General features: G+C 38.9%; 1 protein-coding gene across 1 annotated transcript in view; it reads right to left on the reverse strand.

Annotated features, from left to right (window-relative positions):
- Positions 1 to 13,863, reverse strand: part of IL1RAPL2 (interleukin 1 receptor accessory protein like 2) — a 402,287-nt gene that overhangs the window by 186,010 nt on the left and 202,414 nt on the right. Inside the window, 1 exon segment of the mRNA XM_029997043.1 lies at positions 9,340 to 9,613. Coding sequence (XP_029852903.1) covers positions 9,340 to 9,613 — 274 coding nt within the window.

Raw genomic sequence — 13,863 nt, forward strand, 5'->3', positions numbered from 1 at the left:
AGGGAAAACCAAGGGAGTTTAACACGTCTCAAAACAAAAGCAAGCAAAATTGTGAGTTTGGCTTGACTTCGAAGCAAGGACAAGAGGGAAAAACAGAGGATATAAAGAAACGGATAAGAAGGACATTTGAAATTGAAGTGTCAATCCCTAAATTGTTTTTCATCTTGTTTTGAATTCAAGACAATTCATCAGCCCTGAGGCTGAATTGAAATTAGACAAAATATTCACAACTTTGGAAAAAACTTTTTTGGCATTTGTGTTTCTGCTAAGTGAGGGTGGTTTGTTAAAAGAGTCAAGTAAACCAATTTTGTCTCTAGTAGGCATGGAACCTTCCCTACCCCGTTTATCAATTTTCTTATTAAGAGGAAGGATGCAGCAAATTGGTTGAGTATGTAATATCTACTAGATCAAAAAATCCCTAAATTTGAATTGCATATTTGTACCAGAGGATTTGCATTTTTTTGTTTTCTTCCAGGTTCATTTTTCATTAAGTGTTGGGGTTTTTATTACATTCTAAGACTTTGGTCTTAAAACTAAGACTATGGTGGTAGATCCAAAAGCTGGGAAGCGTATTTATCAAAGCAGTGCTCAGGGAACAGCACATCTCAGACAGATCTCTTCCAATGTACCTAAATACCCTGGCTGTTTTAATGACATTTTCATTGGCTCACTGAAATACTGACTGCAGGACTGTATAGGTCAACCCTTACATTCATCTTTGCTCATTCTGAGTTAAAGCAATAACAGCAATAACTACACCACCATCCATCTTTGTCCATCTGAAGGTCCGCAGTAATTAATGCACTATCAGATCCACTACCAGCTTCTATAAGAATGTGCTTTAATGTCTGACTGGTTTTCAAGATCCTACTAGTAAAAGAAAACAACATCATGGAAGTATGATCTCAGAAAATGCAGTGCTAAAACAGTACAATGTTACAAATCCAATGTTCTTGCATTATTTCTACTTCCTTTGATCCTCCAACAGAGAGACCTGCGTTGTGAATCCAGATAGAGGTACCATTCAAAGCCCCATTTCCTTCAAGTAGAAAAAGTATTTGTGCTGAGCTAACCATTCACTCTAAGAATTTTTATTCTTTCTGTGCTTCTTTTCTCCTAAGATTCAATGGCTACGCAAGACTTATTAGAAACAAGACAACAATTTGAGCTTGACTAAAACATACTAGATGTCCCAGAGACCCGTGTTTTACAATGAAGAAAGGCTATACCATCACTATTCAGAAGAAAAAAACTTCTGAGCAAGATCACTGAAAGGTAATTTTAAAAGACTCACATTAATGACAGCTTGAAAAAACAGATATCCAGGGATGTCTCCTCAAGTTAACCATCAGGAATATAGTTCTCACCGGAGGCACTTAAAAACAAGACCTGTACTTTCCTCACTGTGAGTTTAGCCCTGTTTAGGGAATTTTCAGGCTTCCTAGATACTGGGACAGAGAAGAAAAGATGTTCAGATCTGGCATTTAGGTAGAGTTTCTCACAGCTGGGTCTCTCTCACCAAAGCTTAGATCTCAGTTTAAATTAAAGTTGGACTTCAGCTAACATCCTTATTAAGAGGGAAATGTGACACAAAAATGTCAGGATGTGCCTAGTACAGTCAGTGATACAGCCTGTAAAGCAAGGCCATGATTTGAAAATTCAGGGATAATATCTAGTATCACATTTCTTAAGTCTCTCTGAGAATAGTAAGTGACAACCAGTCTGATTTGCACATGGTTAAGGGTCAGGAGGAGCTATTTCTTTTCTGGTTGCCTTCACACACACATGCACTGGTCCTGCTGATCTCTGCATCATGACAGAAGCAATTGAAAAACAAACAAATCACCAGTCAGTCATTCCAACAGGGACTACTCAGGAACAGAGAGAAAATCTCCTAGCATTTAAGTTGAATCACACAGGTCAATGGTGTTCCTTGGTTTTAGGTTGGTTTTTTTTTTACATCTTCAAAAATTTTAGTTATTAGAAATGAATATATGGAAATATAATACAGAACACAGAAGAAATGCAGAAGCCAAAAGAACACCAAGTTATCTCAGCATATCACACCTAAGTTCAGGAACTATCTGGTCTCTATCAGCTTCAGCACTTCCTGTAATTGGCTGGGTTTGCTCTCAGGGAAAATTTCTTCCTTGCCCTTAAGAATTACAAGGCAGCAAGTTGCCCTAAAGTTTGCTACTGCAAATGACTAAGCCCTTTCCATTTATTTGCTAATAATTTTCTATCAGAACTCTGAATATTACTGTCAAATTATATTGTCTTACTGAAAAGCCCCATTACAAATGACATAAATCTGAGGCACAGGAACAACTGCTCCCAGGAAAGTATTAAGAAATCCCCTTCCAATAATTTTGTATTTGCAATTCCCTGTTTCTGAGAGCACTAAACACTTTCTCCTTTATTTCTTCCAAACCACACAGTACGCAAATTAGTGTATCTACTCCTCCTATGCTTTTTTTTTATTAGACACCTAGCATGCAAAACAAAAGTTGCGTTCAGGGTACCCATCAGACTTGCCTGCATTGCTAAACCTCACCGATTTTGTTGCCTCAGGGAATAAAACCTGTGGAGCACGTCCTTCTTCATGCATGTGAGTCCTATTTTGTAGATGCAATGAGGAAAGGCAAGCCTCTCTTTGTACATTGCCAATTGAGCACATAAACCAGTGGACCAGTTATTATCTCATAGGGTATACAAGGAACAACATCATCAAGAATCATGAAGTGAATGTCCTTATGACAATTTGCAATGAGAGCTGTTTGAGTCCTGCAGCTGAGTCCTCCTGGCTGTGCCTTCCCTTAAGCATTTGCCAGAAAAGAAAAAATTAACCTCCAGGATCACTTACCAAATACCAGTTTAACTCCCTATGGTTCTGTCAGCTTGTACTTTGGGCATGATGGATTTCCTCAGGAAACCTTCCATTTGTCTGTCCGCTCACAGGACACATACAACATTGTCTACTAACATGTTATAGTTACAGCTGTCTCAATGTGGGTTTCAACAGGAATGTTACCTGGGTAAGCACATTCTTCTCCGTTGTTATTTGGAGAACAGAAGGGAAATGAAAACTGCCTTACATGTTGAAGAGGACATGGCTGAGGAGGGCTGAACAACATCTTGGCAATATGTCTCCTGCATGCAAAGTTGACTGCATGAGGAGGCAGTCACCCCAATTTGCATCCTTTCTCTCCACCAGGCAAGGTGTGAAGCCCACCAGGGAAGGCACTTCTTCCATGAGCAACCAGTGACAGTGAGCTGAAATGTTACTGAGGCACTGCAGCACATGAAGCTTTCGCTATGACAATCTGTAGGGACTGTCAGAAGGAATGTCAGTCATTTTAAAGGTATCTAAAGCTGGGATTTTACTATTAGGAAAACTGAAGGATACACAATATTCTCATTCTTGTGCATGCTGCTGCAACAGGGAAGTTGCTGGATGCTCTCCAACCACAGAGCAACATGGGCATTTCTGCTTGAAGCCCTGACTGTTCCTGCAGTTTCTCACCAACAGTAAACACTGGCTTTCAGAAAGACAGAGGATGGATTTTTTCTCTTTTAAAGCTTTAGAGAAGGAGGGTGAGTGAGCAGAAATATACATATCACCAGGGAAAAGAAACAAATCTTTGTTTTTCTGCAAGTGTGTCAAAAGAACAGATAGAACGGATTTCTCTCAATAAAGACAATGTCATCAAAATGATTTGCAGGAGCACCATCAGTTTTTACACAATTTTAGATAGAAAAGTAGAAGCATTCTGATTGTACTTTCCCCTGCATTTTGATAATGCCAAAACATTATATCTCAGTAAGTTAAATTTTATTTTATCATGAATCATACTGACTTTATACTGTATCCGCTCTAACACTGTATTCAAGTATTGAATACCATATATCACAGGGATTTTGTTTATACAGAATCAGTCAGTTTTAATGTGGGAAATGTCACACACTTTTAATGCGTGACATTTAATGTTAGTGTCATACAGAGCCTGGGAAGACTATGCCGTGCTGAATCCATGCACTTGCTCTAAGTGTGAAATTTAGCTGACTTCTACAGACATGCCTGGGACAGTACAGCCCTGAAAGCTGATCATGTACCAGTGTGCAAGTCTGAGAGGTAACTACGAGATGTGTAATCCATCAGTTACTTAGATGTGCTCCTCTTGGACATCTGATGATTAAAGACACTAGCCCACTAGAAAGTATCATCTTTGGATCTTTTCAGAGTAAGTCTATGGGGAAAAAAAAGCACCTCCCAGTGAAGCATATGGAAGGAGGTATTCTATGACTAAACTGGAATTAGAACACTGCATTCAAAGGGATTTGAGATACCTTGAAAATCACCTCTGTCATGAACCGTTGAGCACTGAATAAAGCCAAAGAAAAAGCCACCTGAAAATGAAACATTCTGTAATGAGAAGATATTGCTACCAACAAAACAAATGACTGTATTAAAACATATATTGTAAGAACCATGAGAGTTAGCTGCAGAGAAAGCAACCTTATCCCTACACATTTTCACATCATGATTTAGTCCAACTTTCCTGTGTTGTCTCTGTTTGGACCTGAAAAAAACTCTTCTTCCTTTCACCTGGAAGGCAGACTTCCAGTGCTCAGAAAAGTAGCGCAACTTTTCCTGGGATGATGGGTGCATACTGCAGTCCAGGTTGGAGGCATTTCAAACAAGTTCCTCAGCTCTGCCTAACATCCACTGAAGCAAGAGCACAAAGGTTATGCCACAAATGAAGTTTTACTGACAGCCCCTCCAGGCTGTCTAAATCTGATTTTGAGTTGCTGGTCATGCACTCCACAGACATTCAGAAAGCGAAAGGCTTAAAATCTACTATCACTCTATTTTATTACTGCTCCGAAAGTAATATCTCCGTATTTCACCAATGGCTCGGCAACGGCTTGATTCTTCTGTGCGTGTCCATAGCAATGCTGCTCTCCATTAAGAATTGCAGATAGGCACAAAGTAAGGGAAAAAGGATATGTAGATTTCCTAACTTGATTTGTTGGCAGTTCTCTGGCATCAAATGCTGGTATTAAAGATCTGCAGGCTTATTGCCTCATAGGCATTCAAGACCCTCACTCCCTTGTTATTCTGCATCCTGTATAAAAATCGAGGCTTAGCTCCGTCAGCCAGTCTGGCGACTACAAACCTCCACCTCCTGCTTTCCCTGCAGCCCCTCAAGGCCCAGACTTTCTACCCTCCTGATTCACATTATGGAAATTGAGTTATTTTATTTCACCAACAGTTACTTAACAGCAAATATGCACTAATGTTTTACTCTCACTGATCTTGTCCATAAAGCATTTATTCAGTACTTCAGTTTATTTTGGAACTGGGCCCAGTTAAAAGAAAGGGCTCCAGAAGCAGTCCCTTGCTGAGGGCAAAGGTGTGGCTAAACTTTGCTAAGATTTCTTCCCTAGCTCGTCTTCTCTTCTTTCACCAGGTTAAGAAGATCTAAGTAGGCCCAGTTCTTGTTCCCTCTTTAAAAAAACAGAGGCTTTTAACACAGAAAAACAAATGTATTTGTTCAGAGAGCAAAAGCAGCACGTGATCTGGCAAATGACTGTCTTACATACTCAGAACTTTAGGGCCACGCTATGTATTTAGATCTGTTTTACTTTCGATGTTTGGTTTTGATCCTCTCAACTCTGAATCCTTCAGTGAAGATGTTTCGATCCAGAGCGCTGATGCGAAAATCCCAGAACACCAAACCTCTGTAATAAAAATGCTGACAGCTTTATCCGAAAGTAGCATTGGCGGGTGCTGGAAGATTAATGGTATATCCAGGGCCTGCACTGCAAAGAGACCTCCAGAACACATCATGTCTGTATTGGGCAGTAAAGTCATGATACAAATGTCCCAGCATTTATCTGGGAACTGTAAGGAAACACACATCTATCCATTAGTCAGGATCCCTTTTGGATGTCACTGGATCTTGCTGTAGTAATATCCCTGATTTGGCACAGAAAAGGCACCGGAGAACAAAGCAGATCCATGGAATTCACATGGATTAGCTAACACAGCTCAACTCTGCACTCTTAAAAGCCCCTGCAGAATTAGGACCCCTTAATACGTTACAGCCATGCTTAACACTAGAGAAAAATACCACACTTTGGTTTGCGTCTGAGTGTCAGCTCAATGTCAAAATGTATTGTGAGAAGAGAACTAAGTTCTAATGCAACAATAATTTCCTCCTATTATACACCCACACCTGCCTATGGAACAATGTCTAACTGGTGAATAAAGGAGAGGCAATATTTAAATTATGTTATCAGACCGCTTCAGCCTGGAGAAGCAATCTCTTTCATTAAGGCTGCTCTAATATTCCTTAATTTTATTCAGTATTACAGGTTCATAGACATTATGATTATTGAAATGACAATTCTGTATAAGAAAGAATTCACTGACACATTTAATTTTTACCCATCTTCAAATCACTGTCATATCAGCCTATCCTTCACCTGCTCATACGCACCCTTTTCAAGCCGCATCTGAAAAATTCCTTCCAATTGCTTCAAAGATACTCATGCCTTGATCCTACAAGCACCCATGAGCAACCAGAAAATGCAGCTTCTTGAAAAACAGGGTTGTTTTTTTTAGAACGGTGAACAACCTTTTCAACAAATAGGAAATTCAGTGAAATGTGCAGTTGTCGTTTTCCCCATACAGTTTTCTTATTTGCCACTTTGTTTTGACTGGGAAAAAAATTAACAAGTTGGGGGAGAGTGAATTAGCATAGCTCTCACTACTGCCTGTGACAACCTTTATGTATGACTTGCTAAAAACCCTTGGCGTTCAATTCCCTTCTATCAGAGGAGATGTTCCCAGCTCGAGAGTGTGTCCTTCCTTTCAAGCCATAAACTTCTTCTGGGACAGGGACCTCTTGTCCCGACTTAGCCTTATTACCACATCCAAGCATCCCATTTGCATAGACAAGTACAAATCGCAGACAGAACGGTTCTAAGGCAAGAGACTTGAAGTGGTTGAATGCAGCACACTCTGAGCACTGGGACACGCAAATGGGGGTTTTCACCCTTTGGGCAGCACAGGGAATTGCACCAGGGCTTCCCATGTCCGTGGTGAGTGGCTAGAAAGACATCAATTTAGATTCGAATTGCTTCCAATTTTCTCTTAGAGAACCTAAACAAAAATTTCTTTGTTGAGAAAAACTCCAAAAGTTTTACATTTGTCTTGAATCAAAAGCATTTTCTTCCCCAATTTTTTTCAGTCAGCTACCAAAACAAAAGACTCAGTTATGCATGCAACCCTAAACCCGGTGTTGCACACTGATGGACACAGTCACCTTTTCATTTCCACTGCATTGAGTTCTCTCTACCAGTCTCCATTCAGTCTACAAAAGAAGGCATTTGTAACAGAAATTGTTAATGTTTCTAGAAAACAAAATCATATTCTAGAATTACTGCTCTCATTTGTGATCTCTTAATTCTCACAAAGCAGGTGATCCTGGTTAATGACTAAAATGCAAACATCTGCTTATCCCCCTCCAAAAAATTGGATTAAAAAAGCTGAAATTACACAGTTAATGGTGTGGATAGTCTACCACAAAAGCCTGATCATATTTCAGAACATTACATCTAGCCTAATTTTAATGAAATTAGAATAAATTACTATTGCTATTTCCTCAGCTGTTTTAAGCCACCTATGATTTCATAAACAATAACAGCAAGAATACATTACCAAATTTTTGGAAGAAAAAATTAATTCAGTAAAGGAAGAAATATAGCCTTTTATGTGTAACCACTATATATATAATATTCTGCACTCCAACATAAATCTGAAAAAGGCAAAAATATCTGTAATTATATAAGAAAGTTCTAGCCAAAGCAGGAAAACTGCATAACTGACAAGAAGATCTTATTGCTGTGCAATGCCTTCCAAGAAGCATGCCATATAGTTCTTATCTGAAACGGAGGAGAATGCATGAATTATTTAAGAACTTGCCCATTTGTTACCAAAACTACTTCGCTGTATAAATGAGCAAAGAGTTTTGAAATTTCCTGGAAAAAAGTATGTCCCAGAATTTGATGCAAGATCAATTCTTCATTGTTCACACAGGATTTGCATTAACATTTCCAGAGTATTAAACTAGTAACTTGATTATCACAACAGTGACTTCTTCTATGAAAAAAGTATAGCTCCCTTGAAACATGTAAATCACTATCTTCCCGTAACATTTCAAAATCACGGAGTTCACATTACACCAAACCTGTGACAGAGCAGCTAATAAAAGAATAATTAACTCCAAAGGCTGCAACACAGACTTAATAGTGAGTTTGGCAGATGCATCTGATATTTAAACCAGACATTGGTCCCCAGTACAAACCACCATGCACCACAGCACAATCTTTGATTTTAGTAGCATTCTTCATGATCAAAATGGACTGAGGCAGCTGAGACAAGGCAGCAAGACTTAGCAGAGATGCAGAGAGAACAAATTCTGGGCTCTGAACAGTGCTGTTATTTTTCTGCAATTATTTGATATTAAATTAATCAAACTTGAGTCTAATTTCACTATGGAACAGCAGACAGGGATGAAGCAAGCTTCATTCTCTGAAACTAAATAGTTTAAAACCGAATCATATAAAGTATCTGTAAACTCCTTTTAATTCAAAACTGGATCATTAAGGAATACTTATTCATTCATTCTTAAAGAGTCCTCCTTTTTTATCTTCTCATTTTAGGCAGAGCTGACATCAGCATCCACATGATGGAAATCACGAGCTCCAGCACATGCTTAATTTAAGGCTCATCCCACAGTTCCAAAATACTTCTGAGACATGCATTTCAGTGCCTTACCAAACAAGGTCTGTTTAAATTTATGACAAATCACAACTGCATATTAAAATAAACTTTTCTTCAAAACCAGACAGAACTGTAACTCCCCATGGCCTAACCCTATCAGAATAATTCAGACTATGTCTAACTCTTGAATAACTCAGAGGATTTGAAAAAGAGCATTACTTAACCAAAATACTTCATGACTTAAGAAGTATCCAGTTGTGAAGGTTTGTGGCAAATTGAGAATTTGCAAATGCTGGACTTAAAAAAAAAAAAAAAAAAGTAATTAAGTAAAAGCATATGTTTAATTATAGCTATTGGAAGAGGTAACTATAATTACTAGGGAAACTAATTTTGAGACAAAGCATTATCTGACATACATGATTATGAGAATAAAAATAATTAGTATATATTAACTGGAAGAATATCTCAATCCTGAGAGCTAAATTTAAACATTTTTTTTAACCAAGACAATCTATACATTCTTAGTTAGACTTTAACACAATACCCACCTTAGAACACATGTGTAGAAACCACTGTCTTGCAACTCAACCGAGTGAAACCATATTGAATCTTCATCCTTGCTCATCCTAACTTCAGAAAATATAATGGGTTCTTCTAAATCTCCTTTGTTTTTGTACCACATAAGCCTAAGACCTGTGCTTTGGGCCATGCTATAATTAGTTCTGATATAGCTGTAGAAAAGGGCACATTTCACTCGGACTGGTTCACCTGCCAAAGCCATGTATGTCTTGAGATCCACTGACCAGTCAATGCAACCATCAACTGAAAGCAAAACAATAATAAAGAAATATTAGATACAGATATATTTTTTCAAGATAGTGAAAGGCAGCTTGTGAAATGCAATGCAATTAATTAAAAGAAAAGAACCTTTGTTTTATAGCAACATGAAAAACCCGAAGCAGCTATTGGCAATTAAAAAGTGTTTATACACCTTTTTTAGTTACATGCGAATGTGCAGGCAATAAATATAGCACATTGGGCCTGCCCAATTCCGTTTCTTTAGAATATCATTACTTTCATTCCCAAAACACTAATTCTTTAATAAATAAACCAAGTGTTTTCACCGTAACTACTTGCCCCTGTAAACCAGTTTTGAATTCTTTAATTCCTTGTTGGAGGAAAATGTACATTGGCATCTGATCCCAGTCTTATCCCTTAGAACTTTTCCATCCACCTCTGCTAATTATGTTATGTAAAAAAAAAAACCTAACAGATGTGACATTTATAATTTCTTTTCAAGGCAGTTCCACATAGCTTTTTTTTTTTCTACAGCCTACTCAAACTGTAGAGATATGTATTATGTACAATAGGATACAATTACAACATGCTACCTATGCAATCAAGCTTAATACAAGAATTGTACAAAAACGAAAAGGGATCTTTTGACGTTCTGTTCAGCAAAAACTTTTGAAACAGTTTTCTTGATACTTCACTTTAAAGATGAACATGTCAACCAGTTTAATAAAAGATTACTTCTCCCTACAGTTTTTTCTCCCATTACTTTAAATCATCTTAGTTACAATATAATCCTAGAACATGCATACATATCAACATGTAACTCCCCCCTCACATATCAGAGATCTTTTCATTCAATCTTTTTTATTGCTGGAAAAACTGTAAGCCTGAAAGTCAACCAAGAATATAACCAAAGAGAAAGACTGCAAAGGCAGATCATCAATAGGCAAATACACTACCTAAAATAAACAGACTTGATGAAATATGCAGTTTTTAGAATTTATTGATCATATCTAACTACATGTAAGTGAAACAGCTTTACCCTTGATGTAGCTATCTCAAATTCAGCCAAGTAAGGTTCAAGTTGCCTCTTCTGCATTCACAGTATCAATTCTCAAACTCTAAGTGTTAGATATTCTCATACACTCTTCCTTTCATATACCTCTTCAATAGCATTTGCTCATTAAGTGATTTTTTTTTATTTACTTCCTAAACAAATGTAATGAGCCCAAATTTCTACATGTGGTAGAATATCAGATCTAGTCCTTTTTTTTAGTGTCTTTTACTGCCTTTAAATTATGTCTACCATTTTTTCAGGCTACTCTTGAATCCTTCAAAACTAACCATGATAAATGGAGGGTTTTAATTTTCCCATTGCAGTAAATCAGCTTTAATTGTACTGTGACCACATGAACCATGCTACTGAACCATATTTTAAACCTGTTGACACTGACCACTTTCATACATTTCTAAGACATAAACTTCCACGTAACTTCTTATTGTACTTGTAAAACTAACACAGGCTCAAGAAGGAGGGGAAATCCATTACTCAAAACTGTACTTTCAATGTATCTACTGCCATGAGGGTATTTTGACAGCCAAAGGGAGATCGTGCAACACCTTCACCCCAAGTGGTGTGGATCAGGCTACCCGCTCCTGCCACCCACCCCACAGGCAGATGCAAACGCAGCAACTGGTTGTGCCAACTGTGTTCTTACTTCAACACAAAAAGCCCAAACCCAAACCATTCACCTGAAGTTATGTACACACAGTTTTGGTTAACTTCAATTTTCATTTCCATTTTCATTTTGCTAAAAACATCCCGCTGATTAAAATTAAAATTCATTCCTTCTTGCTTTTAACAGCTACTGTTAATGACATAAAATGAAAGGCCAGTAGCAATCTACTGACTTTCCTTTTCTTCACTGCTGCAGCATCACTTCTTCCTCTATGTTCTCCCTCTCATAGCTTAGTGCCACACAGAATGGGACAAGTTTGGATAATCGTTACTTGAAAATCATGTACTGAAGCATTTGTTCTCAGTGCACCCCCTCCAGATTTCTAACATCCTTCACCATGACCAAAGCTGCCCACTGTAACTCAAACATTCTCTTCCCAGGACCCCATCAAACACTGCATTCACTTCTCTCTGTGATGGTGTTATACAGACACGGGCAACCAGCAGCAGAGCTGGAAAAAGAACCCAACTCTCCCAGTCCTACAAACCCATCCAATCCACTTTTACATTAAAGCCTGGTTCTGACATCATAAATTATTTTATATAGGTGGCTTTGAGGGCTTTTACATCAAGCAGATATCGATGTACTCCATACAGAGCTTCCTCACAAAAGCTCTGTGCTTTTTTAAAGCCCTGCTCTTTAGGCTGGTGTGAGTTTACAATTAAAGAGCGGTGCAGAGCTTACAGCCGTCTTCTCTCAGCAAGGGATGTGAAAGGCAATGCTGAGCTCTCCAGATGGCTCATCCCCGTTCTTCAGGACATACAGGTATTCTCAAAGGCATCTTTCCTCCTGTGCTTTAGCAAAGTCAAAAAAGTCTAATTAGGGACGTAAGCTGAAATGAATGGGGGTGCCCAGAACTGGAATTTAAATCCAAACTAATTCAGCCAATCTAATTAATTATGTCAATCTTCTGCCAGTCTAATCCTGTCATGTCATCTAATGCTTTCGAACCTGTGCTTGTTCAGCAAAGTTAAACCACAGTAAAGAATAACTGACATTCAGACACGCATAGAAATCTTGTGGATCAAGCAGAAAGGTGCCAGTTTTTCATTTATTTCACAGGGCAGAGTCACAATTAGGAAGAGTTACAGAGTTAGGTAGTGACCCAATATGGAAATCCAGCTTTGGAAGCTGAAAGCGCCTCTGCTTCCAATAAAATTTCTCCCACATCCACACCAAACAACTTGTCAAAGCACAGCTCAAATGAATACTAAGCTTTCAGTGTCATTCAATCTGCCTCACCTTCCACTTCCATTTGAAAATTTCTTCTCCTTTCTAGTGTGCACTTCTCTACTATTTCATTTTCAAAGTTACAACTGCAAGTATATAAAGCACAGCGGAACAGATGAAAGACGTTTGAACGGTAATTTGCAGCCAGGTCATCAGAGTGGCTAAAACCCACCTCCAGCTGCCACCAGTGGAGAGCGAGACTGTGGGGCCGGCGCACCACCGGCCATTGCCAGCGCTCCAGTGGAGGCACCGGGCACGGTGACCTGACCCCAGCCCAGCACCTGCATCTCATAAGAAGAAAACAAAGAAAAGGAGATTTACACCAGAGGCCTTTTTCCCATTAACAGTATCCGAATGGAAGAATTTCAGCAGCCAGTGGCGAGGCTGACCCCAACACAGCGAGAGCAGCGGAGGAGGAAGGTGCAGGCAGGCTGCCTGCCCATCGCTCCTGCCCGCACCAGCTGCTCCCCTGCAGCAGCTCATCCCCGCAGCATGCCAGGAGGTGGTAATTACGGAGAGGAGAGCACAGAGGGAACAGAGTAACCATTCATTATAGGGTTGATGACATCTGCGGAGGGAAGAAGTCTCACAGAGCGCCTTGACTAAATCTTAATTATTGAAGAAAGACTAATCAAACAGGAGACGACTTTTTCCCCTTGCTCTTTTTTTCTTGTTAAATACACAGTCAAGAATGTTTCCTCTTATGAAGCTGTAGAGGCTAAAATCTAGGTCAGGCTCCCCGCGCTCACGTGGAAGCTGGAATTTTTCCTCTTGCCGCGCTGTCAGTCACTGGAGCGTGAGCATTGTTAGATTCGTTTGGAGTATTCTCCAAGCTGTCATTACAAATGACTGGAGCTGCTTAGGTGGAGTTTAGCACTCCATTATCCGGAACAAAGTTTGCTGTCATTTTTGTTGGGCTGGATCTCAATACGTAATATAATCAGGGTGGTAAGAAGAGAAAAATAATGGCATTAGAGAGAGGTACTTTTTATATAATAAATGTATATACATCTTTTCTCTGCTACCCAATAATCAGCTGATCCTTAATAAGTGCCTGACTGAAAGCCCATTCAAATTAAATCCTATCTATTGTGGGTGTATTTTAGGCACTTTCAATAAAGACAATTATTTCAAATATTTTCTAAAATTTGGAGCATTGAGAGGATATGGAAAACATTGTCCCATTTTTAGCCCAGCTTCCTAAGGAAAAGAGGTTTGCCCATCTATCTGTCAGTCCCTCCCCCCTGTTAGCGTAACTTCTGACCCAGCTGACTAAATTCAATCCTATTTCGTAGAACATGAAAGTGT

The sequence above is a fragment of the Aquila chrysaetos genome, chromosome 21, assembly GCF_900496995.4.
Source record: "Aquila chrysaetos chrysaetos chromosome 21, bAquChr1.4, whole genome shotgun sequence".
Taxonomy (NCBI): Eukaryota; Metazoa; Chordata; class Aves; order Accipitriformes; family Accipitridae; genus Aquila; species Aquila chrysaetos.